The sequence below is a fragment of the Callorhinchus milii genome, unplaced genomic scaffold, assembly GCF_018977255.1.
Source record: "Callorhinchus milii isolate IMCB2004 unplaced genomic scaffold, IMCB_Cmil_1.0 Scaffold3, whole genome shotgun sequence".
Lineage (NCBI taxonomy): Eukaryota > Metazoa > Chordata > Chondrichthyes > Chimaeriformes > Callorhinchidae > Callorhinchus > Callorhinchus milii.
Window position 1 is genome coordinate 77,537,054 of NW_024704744.1, and position 19,953 is coordinate 77,557,006.

General features: G+C 48.8%; 1 protein-coding gene across 1 annotated transcript in view; it reads left to right on the plus strand.

Moving 5' to 3' along the window:
- The first annotated feature begins 650 nt into the window (after positions 1-650).
- galnt2 (UDP-N-acetyl-alpha-D-galactosamine:polypeptide N-acetylgalactosaminyltransferase 2) overlaps positions 651-19,953 on the plus strand; it is a 33,146-nt gene continuing 13,843 nt past the window's right edge. Inside the window, exons 1-9 of the mRNA XM_042333077.1 lie at positions 651-836; positions 6,845-6,935; positions 7,084-7,237; positions 9,495-9,593; positions 13,041-13,108; positions 13,203-13,268; positions 13,358-13,479; positions 14,374-14,461; positions 19,600-19,687. Coding sequence (XP_042189011.1) covers positions 741-836; positions 6,845-6,935; positions 7,084-7,237; positions 9,495-9,593; positions 13,041-13,108; positions 13,203-13,268; positions 13,358-13,479; positions 14,374-14,461; positions 19,600-19,687 — 872 coding nt within the window. The 5' untranslated portion in view covers positions 651-740. The remainder of the gene's footprint in view (positions 837-6,844; positions 6,936-7,083; positions 7,238-9,494; positions 9,594-13,040; positions 13,109-13,202; positions 13,269-13,357; positions 13,480-14,373; positions 14,462-19,599; positions 19,688-19,953) is intronic.

A 19,953-nucleotide genomic window follows, 5' to 3' on the forward strand; every position in this document is an offset into this window, starting at 1 on the left:
CGATGTCCTAACCAACAATCCCCCAAACAAAGTCGGCCGTGGCTACGTGCGGGACGCTGCTGTGCGCAAATTGGCAGCTTTTTTTTGGGCTGACAAAAATACACGATGGCTCGGCTTCACAGTGCATCCCGCGAAGCGCTTCGAGATATCCTGACGACGTGATGAGGCGCTGCAACGAATGCAAAGGTTATTATTATTATTATTATTATACTACGTGTCCGACCCCGGGAAGACGGCAAACCCACAAACCCCGGAGCCCGGTGGTGTGGTGCGGTGTGTCGGCGAGTGACCGACCGAGCCACAGGCTGGGACCACCACCACCACCATCATCATCATCACCCACCATCATCATCATCATTATCACCACCATCATCATCATCATCATCCACCATCATCACCATCATCATTATCACCACCATCATCATCATCATCATCACCACCATCATCATCACCCACCATCATCACCATCATTATCACCACCATCATCATCATCATCAGCATCATCATCATCATCACCACCACCACCATCATCATCACTACCATCATCATCATCACGATCATCATCATCACCACCACCACCATCCTCATCCTCATCACCATCATCACCACCACCACCATCCTCATCATCACCAGGACTTGGGCTCAGTCAGTCAGACCGGAAGTGTCTCGCGGTAGGTCGGTCGGTCGGTCGGTCGGTCAGACGGCGTTTCCGACCCAGTCAGTGACACACTGTGGTCAGGATGAGGAGGAAGTCGCGGGCGCTGCTGTGCTTCGCTCTGCTCTGGGTACTGGGCATCGCCTATTACATCTACTCGGGCAGCGGCGCGGGCCGCAAGGTAAAGGCCTCTCTCTGTACTGCCCGTCCTTACCCAAACACAGTCCCCCCCCCTCCCCTCCCCCCACACACCACTCACACTCAACTGGAAACAGCGGCCTGGAGTTGGCAGGTGCCCCGGAGCCTGGACGCTAGGCCTCGGGCTGCCGCTGCCACTGCAACCGGGGGGTTGGGGGGGGGGGGGGCAGCGTAAACACCAGGGAGCCGGTAACTCAGCACAGGAGCTCCAGCCCCCCCCCCCCCCCGGGTACTGACACTGACCCCCCCCCCCCCCCGGGTACTGACACTGACCCCCCCCCCCGGGTACTGACACTGACCCCCCCCCCCCCCGGGTACTGACACTGACCCCCCCCCCCCCGGGTACTGACACTGACCCCCCCCCCCGGGTACTGACACTGACCCCCCCCCCCCCCCGGGTACTGACACTGACCCCCCCCCCCCCCGGGTACTGACACTGACCCCCCCCCCCCCCGGGTACTGACACTGACCCCCCCCCCCCGGGTACTGACACTGACCCCCCCCCCCCCGGGTACTGACACTGACCCCCCCCCCCCCCGGGCACCATTGAGAGAGCTGTTAATGACCCCACCCCAGGACAACTCACCCCTGAAACAACCCCTCGCCTCCTTCACCCTGACCCCCCCCCCCCAGTACTGATCCCCCCCCCAGTACTGACCCACCCCCTGAGTACTGACCCCCCCTCAGTACTGACCCCGCCCAGTACTGACCCCCCTCAGTACTGACCCCCCCACTCAGTACTGACCCCCCCCAGTACTGACCCCCCTCCCTCAGTACTGACCTCCTTCTCAGTACTGCCCCCCCACCAGTACTGCCCCCCCAGTACTGAACCCCCCAGTACTGAACCCCCCCAGTACTGACCCCCCCAATACTGACCCCCCCAATACTGACCCCCTTTCAGTACTGAACCCCCCAGTACTGAACCCCCTCAGTACTGACCCCCCCCAGTACTGACCCCCCCAGTACTGACCCCCCCCCCAGTATTGACCCCCCCCCAGTACTGACCTTATAATAATAATAATAATAATAAGGGGACCTTACCCCTTCAGCACACACTGAGACACTGGTATTCAAGGTCCCCTTTCCCCCCTCCCCCTGTTCTAAGACCCCCCTCCCCTGTTCTAAGCCCTCCCCCTGTTCTAAGCCCCCCTCCCCTGTTCTAAGCCCCCCCTCCCCCTGTTCTAAGCCCCCCTCCCCTGTTCTAAGCCCCCCCTCCCCCTGTTCTAAGCCCCCCTCCCCTGTTCTAAGAGCCCCCCCTCCCCCTGTTCTAAGAGCCCCCCTCCCCTGTTCTAAGAGCCCCCTCTCCCTGTTCTAAGCCCCCCTCCCCTGTTCTAAGACCCCCCCCCTGTTCTAAGCCCCCTCCCCTGTTCTAAGCCCCCCTCCCCTGTTCTAAGCCCCCCCTCCCCCTGTTCTAAGAGCCCCCCTCCCCTGTTCTAAGAGCCCCCCTCCCCCTGTTCTAAGCCCCCCTCCCCCCCTGTTCTAAGCCCCCCTCCCCCTGTTCTAAGCCCCCCCCCCTCCCCCTGTTCTAAGAGCCCCCCTGTTCTAAGCCCCCCTCCCCCTGTTCTAAGCCCCCCCTCCCCCCTGTTCTAAGCCCCCCCTCTCCCCTGTTCTAAGCCCCCCCTCCCCTGTTCTAAGCCCCCCCTCCCCCTGTTCTAAGCCCCCCCTCCCCCTGTTCTAAGCCCCCTCCCCCTGTTCTAAGCCCCCCTCCCCTGTTCTAAGCCCCCCCCTCCCCCCCCCCTGTTCTAAGCCCCCCCTCCCCCTGTTCTAAGCCCCCCCTCCCCTGTTCTACCCCCTCCCCCTGTTCTAAGCCCCCCTCCCCTGTTCTAAGCCCCCCTCCCCGTTCTAAGCCCCCCTCCCCCTGTTCTAAGCCCCCCTCCCCTGTTCTAAGCCCCCCCTCCCCTGTTCTAAGCCCCCCTCCCCTGTCTAAGCCCCCCTCCCTGTTCTAAGCCCCCCCTCCCCCTGTTCTAAGAGCCCCCCCCCTGTTCTAAGCCCCCCTGTTCTAAGCCCCCCTCCCCCTGTTCTAAGCCCCCCCTCTCCCTGTTCTAAGCCCCCCCTCCCCCTGTTCTAAGCCCCCCCTCCCCTGTTCTAAGCCCCCCTCCCCTGTTCTAAGCCCCCCCTCCCCCTGTTCTAAGCCCCCCTCCCCCTGTTCTAAGCCCCCCCTCCCCCTGTTCTAAGCCCCCCCTCCCCCTGTTCTAAGCCCCCCTCCCCTGTTCTAAGACACCCGCCACATCTCGTTCCGATATACCCCCCACCCACTGGGATCTCAGTACATGGGTTACAGCCCCCCAGGGTACTGGGCCCCCATCTAGTCCCCCTGGGTACTGAAACTCTGCCTACACCCCCCGGGTACTGGGTCCACGCCTTCCCCCTCCACTCCGTTCTGAAACAACCCCTTGCCCAGGCCTCTCAGTATTGAACAAGTTTCCTTATTCCACACACATGCCTCTGTTTGCAGTAAGTAGGAACCCACTTGTTAGTCGATTGGCGGATTGCTTTTCCTCGGGTAAAAATCCCTTAAAAAATAATAATGATAATTTGGTGACTCAATCCACTACTGTTTGTGGGACACTGCTGTATATTCTGTGAAGCGCTTTGAGACATCTTGAAGTCTTCATAAGGCGCTATATCAAATGCAAGGATTATTATTATTATCTCTTAGGCACCCCAGTAGTGAGAGACACCCCCCCAGCTACAATGAGAGACCCCAGTACTGAGACTCTTTCCGCCCTCCTTCTCCCCACCACCAACAGAATGAGAGACCCATTTCTCTGCTGAGACACCTGCACTCATTCTCATTCTGAGTACTAAGCCACAGCAGTGTCCCACAAACAGTAATGGATTGAGTCACCTCCCAGCACTGAGACTCACCCCCCCCCCCCCTCTCAAGTTGATACTGAGAGACGTCCCCCACTTGAACTGAGAGATACACCCCCCGCCCCCGTTACTCCCCAATACACAGCCCACCCTCCCTGTACCTTAACACCTTACTCCAAAAACGAGACTCGGAGAACCTCCAACCCTGAGACTCCTTCACACTTTAGCGTGTCATCACTGGAGATATCCCATCACCAGGACATTTCCCCCTCACTGTAACCCATCTCCTGTTACTAGGACTCTTCTCTCCCCCCCCAGATCCATCCATCATCGGACAAACCATCACTGAGACACACACCTATCTTTTATCCCCCAGGAGTCCTCAACCTCACCCTCTCTGTCAAAGGATATCCATTTAGCAACAATTACAACAAATTACATTTGTATAGCGCCTTTCAAATTGGGAGGATGTGCCAAAGTGCTGGACAGGCAGGGGTTCGGACCCAAGCTAAGGATTTGCACCCGAGCTGGGGAATGGGATCAGGAGGGTAGGGGGAGAGTGGGGGTAGGAAAGTTGAAGTTCAACCTGGAGAAAGTTAGCTCTCATCCCGTACTTGATGTCTGACATTCAATCCACCAGAACAGTAGCGGAAGTTGAGGGTAGAAGCAGAGACAGTTGAACAACCCCTTCATTGGTGGAAAATTCTGTTTGTAAATGTTTTTGTGGGATCACATTTTATTGATGTGGGATGAAATCATTATTTTGGGGATGACATTATCCACCGCTGCCTTAACTCTGTAATGTTGCAGCTTAAAGCTTCTCAAAATTCAACCCCTAATGGCATTACAGGATTAAACCGCATTCGTGTACTGCTGAAAAACCCGGGAGATTAATTTAAATAGTCTTCAATAGTTAAGAAGCTGAACCCGAATAATTCTCTCCTTACCACTTACGATGTGTTTTTATACTTACGATGTTTATTTTGACTCCGGTTCAACTGACTGTAAATCCCAAACAAAAACGACTCGACTTTATTTGGCCCTGATGGGACACTTTGAAGAACTGGATGATGTTAATTCCACTTGTGTCTGAACCAAGTCTTCATCCGAGTTAAGCTGCTGTATTGCTGCTTATTTCTGATCGGCGTTGGTCCTGTTGGATCAGACTTATCTCATTTTGATTGACATGGAGATAAAAGAAAAACTCAGTGATGTGTCAGGGAGCTGCGTGTTCTCGTCCCGTGCCTTCCCCCCACCTGTCACCTGTAGGGTGCCTTCTTGGTCCTCTTCTTTTCACTGTCCATATTCTCCCCCTTGGTGACACCACTCGTAGGCAAGGACACCCAACTCTGTCTGTGCATCTACCAATGGTTCCTGACCAGTCACTGGGGGCAGAGAATCCTCCCACTCAGCTCCTGTTAACCCTGCAAGTCAAAGCCCTAACGGATAGGGTGGTCCTAGCTGGACAAGCAGCAGGAAAGTTTACCAGACCGTGACACCAATGGCAAACTATGCGGTTTTATCTGGTTAGAGGCCAGTAGTCACCCCAACGCACACTCTCAGGTCCCCAAGCGTTGGCTTTTGCCAACCTGTGCCTAATACTTGTTATAGATTATTGTTGTAAGTTATATGTTTTAGACGCTGTATCAAATGCAAAGATTAAATGAAGTTCTTGGGACGGGCCTTGAAGCAAGCAAGGGAGGGGAGTGAGGCGAAGGGATGGAGCTCCAAAAGGTGGGAGCAAAAAGGCTGAAAGCTCGGCCGCCGATGGTGAGGCAGGCAGGGCGGGGAACATGAAGCAGACCGGAGACTTCTATATGGTGTTAGCAGGTCACAGAAATAGGGAGGAGAAAGATGGTGGAGGGATTTGAAAGCAAGGAAGAGGATTTTGAACTCTTATGCTCTGAGGGATGGGAGGCCAGTGGAGCTGGGTATTCCCTCAAAGAATGTAACTTCCTTTCGGAGCTGGTTTGGTCTGATTTTAAGAAGCGATAAATAAGGCGTCTCGCATCTGGAGGCCATCTTTCTGGTTGTCATTCAATCTTTCGTGAACGGCATCCGAATTGAATACAGCTTCTGAACGAACATCTTAAAGGAGGATTAAGCTAAAGATGATTAGAGAAGATTCATTTGTTTAGTTTGGAATTAAAAACACTATTGCTTTATGTTTATTCTTGCTCTATTGTCAATGAAGTTGAACTTAGATATGACCTTTTAGGTTTTTCTGAATATATCACATTATTGATACAGTTTGCAGTCCTCAGGCATTCATTATTATGTGTAATATGCAATACAGAGACTTTGTGTTATTGTGATTATGGAACACACATAGAGTCCATGAATTTGGGTGTCCGCCTGCCTCAATTAAGCACGCTCTCCTCTGAGGCAGAAGGCTGTGGATTCGAGCCCCATGTCAGGACTTTGAACCCACAAGTCTTGTCAGACTCTCCAATGCAGTGCTGAAGATGTGTTGCATTGTCCCTCGGGATGAGACATTAAACCAAAGCCCCGTCTGTGGCTGTTCAGGTGAGCGTGGAGTCCCGTAGCTCGGTTAGAGCACTTGCCTTGCAAGCGAGAGATCCGGGTTCATTTCCCAGAAGGGCGAAATGTTGAGCAAGTTTCCTAACTCCACACGCCTCTGTTTACCCTGCAGTAAGCAGGAACCTGGTTGTTGGTCGACTGGTGGATCGCTTTTCCGGGAATAATAATCCTTCAAAAAAAAACAATGATAGTTTGGTCACTCAATCCATGACTGTTTGGGGGACACTGCTGTGTACAATTGGCCCACACATATGCAGTCAATTCACTTTACAGTAAGACGTGATAAGGTGCTATGTCAAACGCAAGGATTATTAATGTTAAAGATCCCATGGCACTACTCGAAAAGTGGAGGACGTTTCTCCTAGTGTCCTGGCTAACTATTCACCCGAAGGCTGGTTGAGAGGCAATGCAGATTGGCTGCTGGATTCACCTACAAAATACACAGTCACTACAGTTTACAATAAATCCTGTGATTTATTGTTCCCCGAGACGTCCTCCCGACATGATAGATGCTGTATCAAATGTGTAGATTATTATTTTTCGTTAAGGTTGTACTGTACTCTAAACGCTGACATTGAATGTGTGCTAATTAATTTTTCCAGCCACAAGGGTCAATTTACTGCTTGTGTTTTGTAGGACGACCAGAATTCCATAGATGCAAATAAAAGGAAAAATCCTCACGGCGGCGATGTGAAAGAAGCACAAAGTATGGAAACGTTACCTCCGGGTAAGAGAGGACGGTGGATCCTAAAGTGTACTCGAAAGGATTGAATGCACAGTTCTATATGCTATTGAACTGCAAAAATCTCTCTCAGGTTGTGTACGAGGGAATCTTGGCTTTGGGAGAAAGTAATAGCGTGTGTCTTTTACCACAGGGAAAGTGAGGTGGGAGCACTTTGATCAGGAAGGGTATATTGGAGCAACTATGGTAAAGGCTGGACAAGATCCATACGCACGCAACAAGTTTAATCAAATGGAAAGCGACAAACTGCAAATGGATAGAAATATTCCAGATACCAGGCATGATCAGTAAGTAGAAACCTCTCTAACATCAGAATGTAATACAATACTTGTTTGTGTTGTACAGAAAACCTTTTTGGGGCGGGTGGGGTGGGGAGGCTCCAAACCAACAAGTTAAGCGGTTATTCTGTTTGTAAAATTGGGAAATCAGGAAATGGCAAGTTGTGGTTCAGAGCTATTAAGACAGTCTGTGCTACCATAGCATTGCCAGTTCAATGATAGTTTGGCAACACGTTGAAGACATCCATCAGTCTGGCTCAGTTGAAAGGGGACCCGGACCATCTCCCCACCCACCTTCCCATATGTAAAATTGGTCATTCACATCATCGTGGAGGTCAGCACTGACGTGACTTCAGTAAATGAACATGAAACTTGAACCTTGCTGTCGTTCCACTCCTTGTGGCATATACAGAGGATTAGGTGATTTGAATAAGCTTTTAGAAAGCATTTGACAAGGTGCCACCCTGAATTACACAATATCAGGAAGATCCCACGCACACCTTGACAGGCTGGGAGTGACGGTCTGAAGTTGTAGAGTGCAAGTCATGCTTAACTACGTGTACATTCAAATCTGTTGTAAACATTCCTCGGTGAAGTCTTTGTTCCACCACCAACACCGACAGCCGTGAGGGCTCTTTCCACAAAATGCAAGCGCCCAGCCTGGCCATCTTATCAGATTTGAATGTGAAATATCCACCTGTTCCTCAAGAACAAACTGAATGTTGTTATAGGACTTATGCCAAAACAACTTTTACAGTAAATGGTGTCAAGAGTAGTGATTTATTTTGCAGGCAAACACAGCAGCCACTTTGCTCCCTCCCTCCTATGACCACAAACTATGTTTGCCTACAAGTAAAGGTGCTAAACTTTACAGCATTTACCTTGCATTTGATACAGAGCGCCTTGTCATGCCACTGAGACATATCAAAGTGCTTTGTAGAATATACTGTAAAGTAGAGTGACTGTGTATTTTGTGGCGAAACACGGCAGGCAGTTGTGCACAGCTACGTCCCACAAACAGTGAGTGACCAATTTTATTTGGGGGATTGTTGGCCAGGACACCAGGAAAGACTCTCTTCTTCTGTGAATAGTGCCATGGGATCTTTAACATCCACCTTGACCAGGCAGACGTGATTTCGGTTTAACATCTCATCCGAAGGACAGCACCTCCGACAATGCAATACCCCCCATCGCTGCATTATAGAGTCAACTTAAACTATGTGATTCCAAGTCCCGACGTGGGGCTTGAACCCAGAACTTTCTGACAACCTTCTGGCTCAGAGGCGTGAGTGCTACCCACTGGGCCAGGCTGACACAACAGTAATTATTGTTATAAGCTCTGCTGCTCAATGCATCCTGTTTGCAGTAATGCCTTGTGAATGGATTTCTGTTATCTGACATTCTGCTGCAGTGAAACTCGTAGCTGTGTAATCCTGCAGTCTTTGTTCAGAGGCACTTAATGTGCCAGTTTGTTGCTTTGAAATGTTTGTTCCAGATAGTTTCCAAAGTAACGTTGTGCAACAATAATAATAATAATCTTTCCATTTGTTACAGCTCCTCATCACATAGTTGAGACATCTGAAAGCGCTTCACAGAATATACTGTAAAGTGGATTGACTATATTTTGTGGGCGAGACGCGGCAGCCGATTGCGCAAAGCAGTGTCCCACAAACAGTTCTGGATTGGGTGACCGAATTATTCTTTTTTTGAAGGAATTATAACCCCTGAAAGTGATCCACAAATCGACTGGGTAGAGTGAATCCTGCAATTAAAAGTGCATCCCACTAGCACCATCGTATCCATTAGGGCCTTGGTGTGCAGGGTTAATAGGACATTGCATGTTTTGTACGCATGGAATCCCGTAGTATAGCGGTTAGAGTACTCGCCTCGCAAGTGAAAGGACCCGTGTTTAATTCCTGGTCAGGGCGAAACCTTAGGCAAGTTGCCTTACTCCATACTTATCTAGCAGTAAGTAGGAACCCGGTTGTTAGTCGATTGGCAGATCACTTTCTGGGGGATAAAATTCCTTTTTCCAATTTTTTTTGGGTCACTCAATCCTATAACTTAGTGCAACACTGCTGTGCAATTGGCTGCCGTGTTTTACACAAAATACACAGTAAATGCATTTTAAAATACATTCTGTGAAACACCTTGAGAGTCTCAAAGACGTGATAAGGTGCAATATCAAATGCAAGGATTATTATTATTATTATGATAAAAGACACTCACTGCCTTTGCTCCCAGCATGTGCTGCTCTCTCTGACAGATGCCGAAGGAAACAGTGGAGCAGTGAGTTACCGGGGACCAGTGTAGTCATCACTTTCCACAATGAAGCCAGATCTGCACTACTTCGCACTGTGGTCAGGTAAAACTGCTTGGAAGTAATTTCTAGTATGTGGATGATATCACTTCTTATTGTTGGTAAAACTGGCGCCTGACACATACAGAAGCAGAATGCACTTTGGGATATTTCTGGATTTTATTGAGCAAACACTGTCTGGCCAGCTTCCTGTTATTGCCCAGCTATCGGGCAGGGTAGTCCTAGTTGGACAAGCAGCAGGAAAGTTTGCCATTGCTGGACAGTGCTATCAATGGCAAGCTGTGCATTTTTAGCTGGTTAGACTCCAGCAGTTACCCCAACGCACAATCTGGGATCCCCAAACCTTGGCTCTTGCCAACCTGCGCCTAATACTTTTCGGAATTAGGTAATTAGGATACAACCCTCCAGGGAGAGAGTGCACGTTCCATTCCAACAATCTATCGCTGGAATTTCCATGTGTAGGTGGGACGCAAGACACCCGACTGACCAAACAAAATTCCAGCTGGCACCGTTCTACCCATTAAGACTTTGGCTTGCAGGTGGCCTTTATGTCCATGGCTTACGAGTATACAAACCGAGTCCCACTAGTGCATGGATTGGGTTTGTCTGGAGCGGAGTGCGCAATCTCTCCCCGGATCGTCACATCCTGCTCGTCTTGGAAAGTATTAGGTCCGGGATATCATCCGGGATATCATAATGTGCGTTGGGGTATTATATGAGATTAGACAACGAAAACTGTGTGGCAAGCCTTGTGCTGTTTGTCCAGCTAGCACCATCTTACCTGTTGGGGCTCTGGTGTGCAGGGTCAACAGGACACTGCGTGTTTCATTTGTTTAAAAAAGAAAAAAAATTTGCTCCTCTTCACTGCCCTGGAGTCATCTGGACTCCTACACCTCTGGCCCTCACTGACCGATCTCCTCTCCTCACTCTCCTTTCTCCACAACTCCGTCTCCTCCACCCTGGACTCCCTTGCCCCCCTCACTTCCCAAACTGCCTCATACTCCCGTAAATCCCCCTGGTACACCAGCCATCTCCGTTCTCTTAAGGCACAAGTGCGAGCTGCCGAACGAATGCGCCTGGACCAAATCCAAACTAACGGTCCATCGGCAGATTTGGCTTCACCGCACCAAGATCTACCGCTTGCCTCCGCCAAATTCTCCTTCTACTCCAAGGTTATCGTAGAGGCAAAGGACAACCCCCAGCTTTTCCACCACTAACCGTCTCCTCCGTCCACTTTACCATACCTCGCCCATCCTCTCCTCAAACTCCAACTGTGAGGAGATGCTGGACTTCCTTGGATCTAAAATCGAGGGGATACGTTTAGCCACCTCAGCCCCGTCCACAGCCACCCCCACATCACCTCTCCCTCATGACCCAACCCCCCCCATCCCCCCATACTTCTTTGACCCTATCTCTCCCTCCTCCCTCACCACGACTGTCCGCAAACTCAAACCCACTACCTGCTCCCTTGATCCCATCCCCACCTCTCTCCTCGTCTCCCAGCTCCACCTTCTGGCCCCTCTCCTGTCCAATGTCATCAACCTCTCCCTGTCCACCGGTTCAGTTCCCACCCCACTAAAAACAGCCGTCATTATCCCTATCCTGAAAAAACTTTCCCTGGATCCATCCCTCCTCTCCAACTACCACCCCATCTCTAACCTCCCATTCCTCTCCAAGGTCCTGGAACGAGTCGTCGAGTCTCAGCTCCGCTCCTTTCTCTCTCACCATTCCCTCTTTGAACCCCTCCAATCCGGCTTCTGCACTGCCCACAGCATGGAAACAGCCCTGGTCAAAGTCACTAATAACATTCTGAACATCTGTGATCAGGGCTCCTTCTGCCTCCTTGTCCTCCTTGACCTCTTTGCTGCCTTCGACACTGTCGACCGCTCCATCCTCGTACACCGCCTCTCCGCTTTACTCAATCTTCATGGACCTGCCCTTGTCTGGTTCGATTTCTGTCTCTCTCACCATCTCCACTTCGTTGCTTCTAACGGTTTCCCCTCCAGCACTCGCTCTGTCACATCTGGCGTCCCCCAGGACTCTGTCCTTGGCCCTCTTCTCTTTAATATCTATATGCTCCCCCTTGGTGACATCATCCGCAGACATGGGGTCAACTTCCACATGTATGCAGATGACAGCCAACTCTAACTTTGTGCCTCTACCCTCAACTCCAGGACCACTGCTGTCCTGACAGACTGCCTGTCGGACATCAAGTCCTGGATGAGGGCAAATTACCTACAGTTGAATGTGAACAAGACTGAGGCCCTCCTGATTGGCTCGCGCCAGCGCCTCAGCACCTCAGGCTCTGGCAGCATCAACCTCCACCGTTGCACACTACAACTCACCAAACCAGCCAGGAACCCAGGTGTCTTGTTCGACCCTCAACTGTCTTTTCTCCCCCACATTCAAGCCATGACCCGCTCTGCTTTCTCTCACCTCCGTAACATCGCCCGACTCCGCCACTACCTCACCCCTCAGGCCACTGAAACTCTTGTTCATGCCTTCATCACCTCCAGCTGCCACTATGCAAATTCCCTGCTTGTCGGCCTTCCCAACTCCTCCCTCCACAGGCTGCAGATAATCCAGAACTCTGGAGCCCGTGTCCTCTCCCGCACAAACTCCATGACCCCATCTCCCCCACTCTCACCCGACTCCACTGACTCCCTATCCTTCAGAGGATCCAGTTCAAGATCCTGGTCCTCATATACAAAGCCCTCCATGGCCTCGCCCCACCCTACCTCTGTGACCTCCTAATCCCCTACCAACCCGCCCGTTCCCTCCTCTCAGCCCGCTCTGGCCTGCTCCACGTCCCCCGACCCACCCGCCCCACCATTGGCGGGAGAGCCTTCAGCCACTCTGCCCCCAATCTCTGGAATTCCATCCCCCAGTCCCTCCACCTCGCCCCCTCCTTAGCCTCCTTCAAGTTCCGATTCAAGACCCTCCTCTTCGACCATGCCATCGGCAACCCCCCAACCCCAGCTCGGGTCTGTACTCTGTCCAGCCCCTTGGGACGTCCTCCCGACGTGAAAGGCGCTATACAAATGTAATCTTGTTATTGTTATTACATATGTGTGTCCAAATGGAATTACAAATCAAATTACCTTCAAATCCCTCCACGGTCTCGCCCCAACCTCTACTTCTGCGACCTCCTCAAACTGTACAGACATGGCCTCTCCCTTTGCTCAATGAGCACCGACCTGACCACTACCTACGCCATCGGTGGTCAGGCTTTCAGCCCATCTGTCCCCACTCTCTGGAACTCTGTCCTGGAGTCCCTCCAACTCCCTCCCTCTTTTCTTTCAAGGTCCGTCTCGAGACTTTCCCCTTTGACTGCACCTTCGGTCACTTTTTCCCTCCCCACCCTCTCAGCTCCCACCCCAAGCTCGGGTGCCAAGCCAGGGCGATCAAGTGCCTTGGGTCGTTGTAACAACCGCGTGCGTGTTTTTAATTTTATGTGTGAATAATGCTTCGCTTTTTGTCTCTGAATTTCAGTGTGCTTAGAAAAAGCACCCCGCATCTCATCAAAGAGATTATTTTAGTTGATGACTATAGTGACAACCGTAAGTAAGAGTGACTTTCACATGTATTTAGCTGTATTTACAGTCTAGGTTTTTTTTNAAAACAAGTCAATTAAAATCTGAATTAAATTTGCAGCTGAAGATGGTACTTTGTTGTCAAAAATAGAGAAAGTTCGAATCCTTCGGAACAACAGGCGCGAAGGTATGTGGAGGGTTAAGTGCAACATTTGGACGTGTCTGCTTCGGCCTTGTTGCCAGAGACTTACCCTGCGACCCTCTTTCCGTGCGCAGGGCTAATGCGTTCACGTGTCCGAGGAGCTGATGCCGCACAAGCAGAGATACTAACCTTCCTTGATAGTCATTGTGAATGCAACGAGCACTGGTTGGAGCCCCTCCTGGAGAGGGTGGTCGAGGTAAGCAGAGCTCGAATCTTATCGGGGTGCTTATGAAGTGTGATCTTCTGCACATTGTAACATTTATTATATTATATACATCTATATATGTATGGAATCCTGTAGCTTATTGGTTAGAGCGTTCGCCTCGCAAACAAGAGGACCTGGGTTCAATTCCTGGCCATACCGAAACTTTAGGCAAGTTCTCTTACTCCATACACCTCTGTTTACTTAGCAGTAAGTAGGAACCCTAGTCGATTGGCAAATCGCTTTCCGTGGATAATAATCGCTTATTAAAAAAAAGGGCACTCAATCCACAACTGTTTGTGAGAAGCTGCTGTGCGCAATTGGCTGCTGCGCTTCTATCACAAAATATACAGTCAATTCACTTTGTAGTATACTCTTGTGAAGCGTTTTGAACGTCTCAGTGACTTGATAAGGCACTATGTCAAATTCAAGGATTATTATTATTATATTATTATGGATGTATATTATTATATTTGATAGGGTAAATACAAAGAAACTATTTCCTCTGGTGGTGGAATCCAGAACAAGGGGGCATACTCTTAAAATTAGAGCTAGGACATTTAGGAGTGAAATCAGGAAGCGCTTTTTCACACAAGTGGTAGTGGAAATATGGAATTCTCTCCCCCAAAAGGCTGTGGGTGTTGGATACATTCAAATTTTCAAGACTGAGGTGGATAGAGTTTTGTTAGGTCAGGATATCAAGCGATATGGAGCAAAGTCGGGAAAATGGATTTGAGGTACAGATTAGTCATGATCTAATAGAATACCGGAACAATCTTGAAAGGTTGAATGTTCCTATGCCTCCCTTACCTCAGTTCCTGGAAACTCAGCTGGAAGGAGAACAGACAACTATTGCATTGTGTTTTATTTTCTGTTTCCTCTCTACAGGACAGGACAAAAGTGGTTTCTCCGATAATTGATGTGATCAACATGGATAACTTCCAATACGTGGGTGCATCTGCAGATCTGAAAGGCGGTATGTAACGTGTTAAAAAACGAGCAAGCGTTGTACTGGTCTTTGATCCTGAAAGTCCATCTGTCACTGATCCCCTTTGCTCTTCTCTCCCTGCTGATAAAATCAATTTTCTCCTGGAATTAAATGTCAGGGATGAAGCGAGAGTTCAGTAAGGGCCTAGATCACTGGAACAACAGCAAATTCATAGAATCTTACAGCACAGAAGGAGGACATTCAGCCCATCGTACCTGTGCCAGCTCTCTTTGAAAGAGCTACCAATTAGTCCCATTCCCCCGCTCTTTCCCTATGGCCTTGCAATTCCAATTCCAAGCAGGGCGAGTCAAGTGGAGTCCTGTAGCTCAGTGGTTAGAGCACTCGCTTTGCAAGCGAGAGACCTGAGTTCAATTCCAGGCAGAGGGCGAAACCTTGGGAAAGTTTCCTTACTCCACACGCCTAATAATAATCCCTCCAAAAAAACAAAACAATAATAAATTGGTCATTTTCAATCTACGACTGTTTGTGGGACATTGCTGTGCGCAATTGGCTGCCGCGTTCACCCACAAATATACAGTCAATTCACTTTACAGTGTGTTCTGTGAAGCGCTTTGGGACGTCCTCCCGATGTGAAAAGCGCTATATCAAATGCAAGGATTATTATTATTATTATAAAGCGCTTCACAGAATATACTGTAAAGTGAATTGACTGTATATTTATGGGCGAACGCGGCAGCCAATTGCGCACCGCAATGTCCCACAAACAGTCGTAGATTAAAAATGACCAATTTATTATTGTTTTGGGTTTTTGGAGGGATTATTATTAGGCGTGTGGAGTAAGGAAACTTGCCCAAGGTTTCGCCCTGCCTGGAATTGAACTCAGGTCTCTCGCTTGCAAAGTGAGTGCTCTAACCACTGAGCTACAGGACTCCACCTGTTGCCTTTCAGGCAGTGAAATCCAGATCGTAACAACTTGCGGTGTAAAAAAAATTCTCTTCATCTCCCCTTTGGCTCTTTTGCCAATTATCTTAAATCTGTGTCCTCTGGTTACCAACCCACCCACGAGTGGAAACAGTTTCACCTTATTTACTTTATCAAAACCCCTCATAATTTTGAACACCACTATTAAATCTCCCCTAAACCTTGCATTTATATAGCACCTTTCACGTGGGAAGGATGTCCAAGGGCGCTGGACAGTTAAGCGTTTGCACTGAGCCGTGGGTTGGAATTAAGAAGGGTGGAGGGTAGTGGGGGTTGGAGGGTAGTGGGGCTTGTAGGATAGTGGGTGTTGGAGGGAAGTGGGGGTTGGAAGGAAGTGGGGGTTGGAGGGAAGTGGGGGTTGGAGGGATGTGGGAGTTGGACGGTGCTGAAGGCACAGCCTAAGAGGAAGGTCTTGAGATGGGCCTTGAAAGAGTCAACGGAGGACCGAGGCAGAGGGATTCCGAAATGGAGTTCCAGAGGGTGGGGGCAGAAAAGCTGAAGGCCCGACCACCAATAGTGGGGCGGGCAGGGTGGGGGACATGGAGCAGGCCAGTGCCCGCCAAGTGGGCAGGTTGATATGGTGTTCATAGGTCACAGAGGTAAGGAGGAACAGAATGAATTAATCTATACTAATAAAGACATAATGTCTGTGTATCTGTATGTCCGCTAAGAATGATTGACAAAGAGACATGATTTGTACCTCATTGGAAAGGTCTTGCAGGGGGAGTGTCATGGGCATATCTGTTTTCAGGGATCTCCTATTGTTGATGAGCTATGGCAGCTTTGCGCTACAGTTACACCTGTGGCCGCGCCGACTCCCAGTGGCGCTATGGCATCTTGCGTCACAGAGCACGTACGTATGCATGCACGCACCATGCAACCACTCAGACAAAGCCAATTGGTGGGAACAAGATAAAGATGTCTACGCGAAGATCAAGACTTTCAATGACAATAAAAATAAAAGTACCAGACAAAAGAGCAAAGGCCGATTAAATGAGCCGTAAGAACAAAGAACAGGCCGGCTGGACTTGAATGCTGAAACAACTGCAAGAGCACGGTAAAATTAGTTTCCCGCTCGAAAGAACAGCCTGGCAGGACTTGGACACCGAAAGGCATGCAGGAACATGGCAAAATGGCACCCAGCAGCAGAGGTCACTCCATTTAGCTGCATAAGCAGAGACTACAAATCAGATGGCACCCATCATATTGGGAATATAATAAAAACTGTGGAGCCGTGAAATGGGCAAAAGAAGTTCCTTCCATGTGTTGCTCGCTTGGCAAGGTGAAACCAGAGCCACCTGAACCCCTGAAAGGTCTGCTGGATGGCACTTCAAGTGATTCTAAGCATTTTCTAGCAAACCTTAGGAAATACAATTCGTGCTTCCCGGTGATCTCTTTTGGCGCAACTAGAGAAATTAAAGAGCCAGCTATATGCCAACATTTAAAGTGCAAGGCCAAGTGTATCACTTATTAGGATCTCTAAACCGCTTTGCCTAAAGAGTCGCCAAAATTCTTACAGATCTACTTCACGACGAACCTAGAAGAACAAGTCAAGCAGCGTGCAAACAATGTTCTGGGGTTGAAGGAAGCCCTCATATTAGATCTGCAAGATATGCTTCACCACAGTAACACATATGTCTGGAGCTTCAAGTCCGCAATGGAAAGAATGACTGCAGAAGAATATAGAATAATCATCCATGCAGACAAGACACCTGTTGGCCAACATGAGCGTCGTGTGAGACGAACAGAAGATGTCAACTTGACCAGAGAAATTTTGCAGGAAATCAACCATAACCAAGATGAAATGAAGCACTTTGTCCAGGAGGGAGAATTGACCATAACAGAAGATCAAGCTGCAGCGTATCAGCGTATCCTTCACAAAGTTGACCACGATGAAGGAGGCATTATCTTTCTTGATGCACCTGTTGGTAAAGGAAAAACATACCTTATCAATCTCATCTTGGCCAAGATTTGGTCTAGGGACCGAGTTGGACTTGCTGTTGCGGACTCTGGTTTTGCACTTGCTGTTGCATCCTCTGGTTTTGGGTACTCTACTTACAGCCCATTCTGCCTTCAAGCTGCCATTGAATCTTTCTCATACAGAGGATCTAGTGTGCAATATCAAGAAGGGTACAGCTGCAGCCACGTTGATCAAGGACTGTAATACCATTGTGTGGGATGAATGCACCATGTCGCACAAGCATGCCTTTGAGGCTCTGAATGGGACACTTCAGGACATCAGGGAAAACACCCAACCGATGGGAAGGATAATACGTATTTTGTCAGGAGATTTCCACCAGACCTTACCTGTCATGCACTGTGGTACCAGTGCTAATGAACTGAATGCCAATCTTGAGGCTTCCAGGCTGTAGGCACAAAGAAGAATGAGGAGAAGATGAGCCCCAACATGCGAGTCAACCTTCATGGCAGTTTTGCAGCTGGAGCATATGCCGACCTCCTGGAAATTGGGGATGGCAAAATTCGAGTGGATCCACGAGATGGCTAAATTTTGAGATCCTTGAAGTTTGTGGGACCATTGTACAAGATATAGCAGCCAAACCTCACCCATAACTACACAAATCATAAGTGGTTGTGTCAACGAGCAATCCTTGCTCCAAAAAATGAGGCTGCAAGCGAGATCAATTCTCAGCTGCTCAATGACATCCCTGGCCAAGAAACTGTGTACAAGTCCATAGATACTGTTCCTGACGTAGAAAATGCTGTCAACTACCCAACTGTTTTTTTAAACTCTTTGTAATCACATGTAATGCCTCCACACAAACTCATACTAAAGGTTGGATGCTTAATCATGCTGCTAAAGAATCCAGATGCACCAAAGCTATGCAATGGCACAAAGTCTGTGGTAAAGCAGTTGATGCCACATGTTATTAGAAGCAACTATTCTGACTGGTCAGTTCAAAGGGGAAGATGTAGTCATTCCTCGCATCCCACTGCTCCCAAGTGACTGCTCGTTTGAGTTCAAACGGCTCCAATTCCCTGTTCAAATGTGCTTTACCATATCAATTAACAAGGCACAGGGGCAAAGCTTAAAGCCTGGCCTTTTCTTGAATACACCCTGCATTTTCCCATGGGCAATCCTATGTTGGATGCTGACGTGTGGGTTCATCTCAAACCCTGTACATCATGGCCAAAGGAAGAAAAACTGCAAATATCTTCTACACGGAAGCCTTGCATTAACTCGAGGATCATGTTGTAAACCCCTTCGGTTGGCATAGCTTTGATAGGATCTTCTATCGTTCATGAGCTATGACCCTTTGATAGAATCTTCTATCGTTCGTGAGCTATGACCCAAACTAGCTCATTGCACGTGTATGGCAGTTTTGCTTAAAGTGTACACACAGTGTTTATGGCATGTTCAATGGCTTGCGAGTGGTATCACTGAAATCTACATTCCATATGGGATCCTTCGGTTGCAAGCTAGTAATAATAATAATTATTGCATTTAACATAGCGCCTTATCATGTTTCTGAAACATCTCAAAGCGCTTCACAGAATATTCTGTAAAGTGAATTGACTGTATTTTGTGGGCAAAATGCAACAGCCAATTGTGCACAGCAGTGTCCCACAAACAATCGTAGATTGAGTGATCAAATTATTTATGTATGTATGTCTGTATGTCTGTATGTATAATAATAATAATAATCCTTGCATTTGATATAGCGCTTTTCACGTCAGGAGGACGTATGTATGTATGTAGAGATTATTACCCCGGAAAAGCGATCAGCCAATCGACTTAACAACCGGGCTCCTACTTACTGCTAAGTGAACAGAGGCGTGCAAAATAAGGAAACTTGCCGAAGTTTCCACCCTGCCCAGGAATCCTCTCCACCAAGTCCCCTCTTTATCATTAAATCTCATTTTAAGGTCAACCTTTTCGACCGTGCCTCCCTCTTCCCCCTTGTTCGGCGTCCAACCCCCCTGTTGTGCAGCTCCCTGAGACGCTATTCTGTACTTTATAATTGCAAGATATTGTAGTTTAGATTAAGAATCAACAGGAAGAAAGCCCACTAGTTGAGGCTGGTTGCCTTTTCTCTATTTCTCTGCCAGCCATCATTGTTGCTTTTATCACTGAAAATGTAGAACCAGACAAATTACAGCAGTTTTCTCATTTTTATTCAAAGTGGTCCTATCTTTTATTAACTGCTTATCCCTTCCTACGGCAGGATTTGATTGGAACCTGGTCTTCAAATGGGATTATATGACTCCAGAGCAAAGGAGAGCTCGGCAAGGCAATCCAATAGGCCCTATAAGGTAGGTACGGAAAGTGATCCTACATTCAGTGTTGTGTTCCTGCAATACACAATGTTGTGAAAGTAAGGCGTTTTGTTCCTGGTGCTAGTGGATGTTGGCATTGCATTGCTCTTTCTTTATGGAAGGCAAGGATAAAGGTTTCTTGAACAGTGAGTTTCTTAGTTCAATCAGCTGTTTTTAGGCGGTGAGAAATACTCCGCAACAAAGCAATGTCAACCCTAAAGCACCTTTGTGGACTTAGTAATAATCCCTTCATTTGATATAGC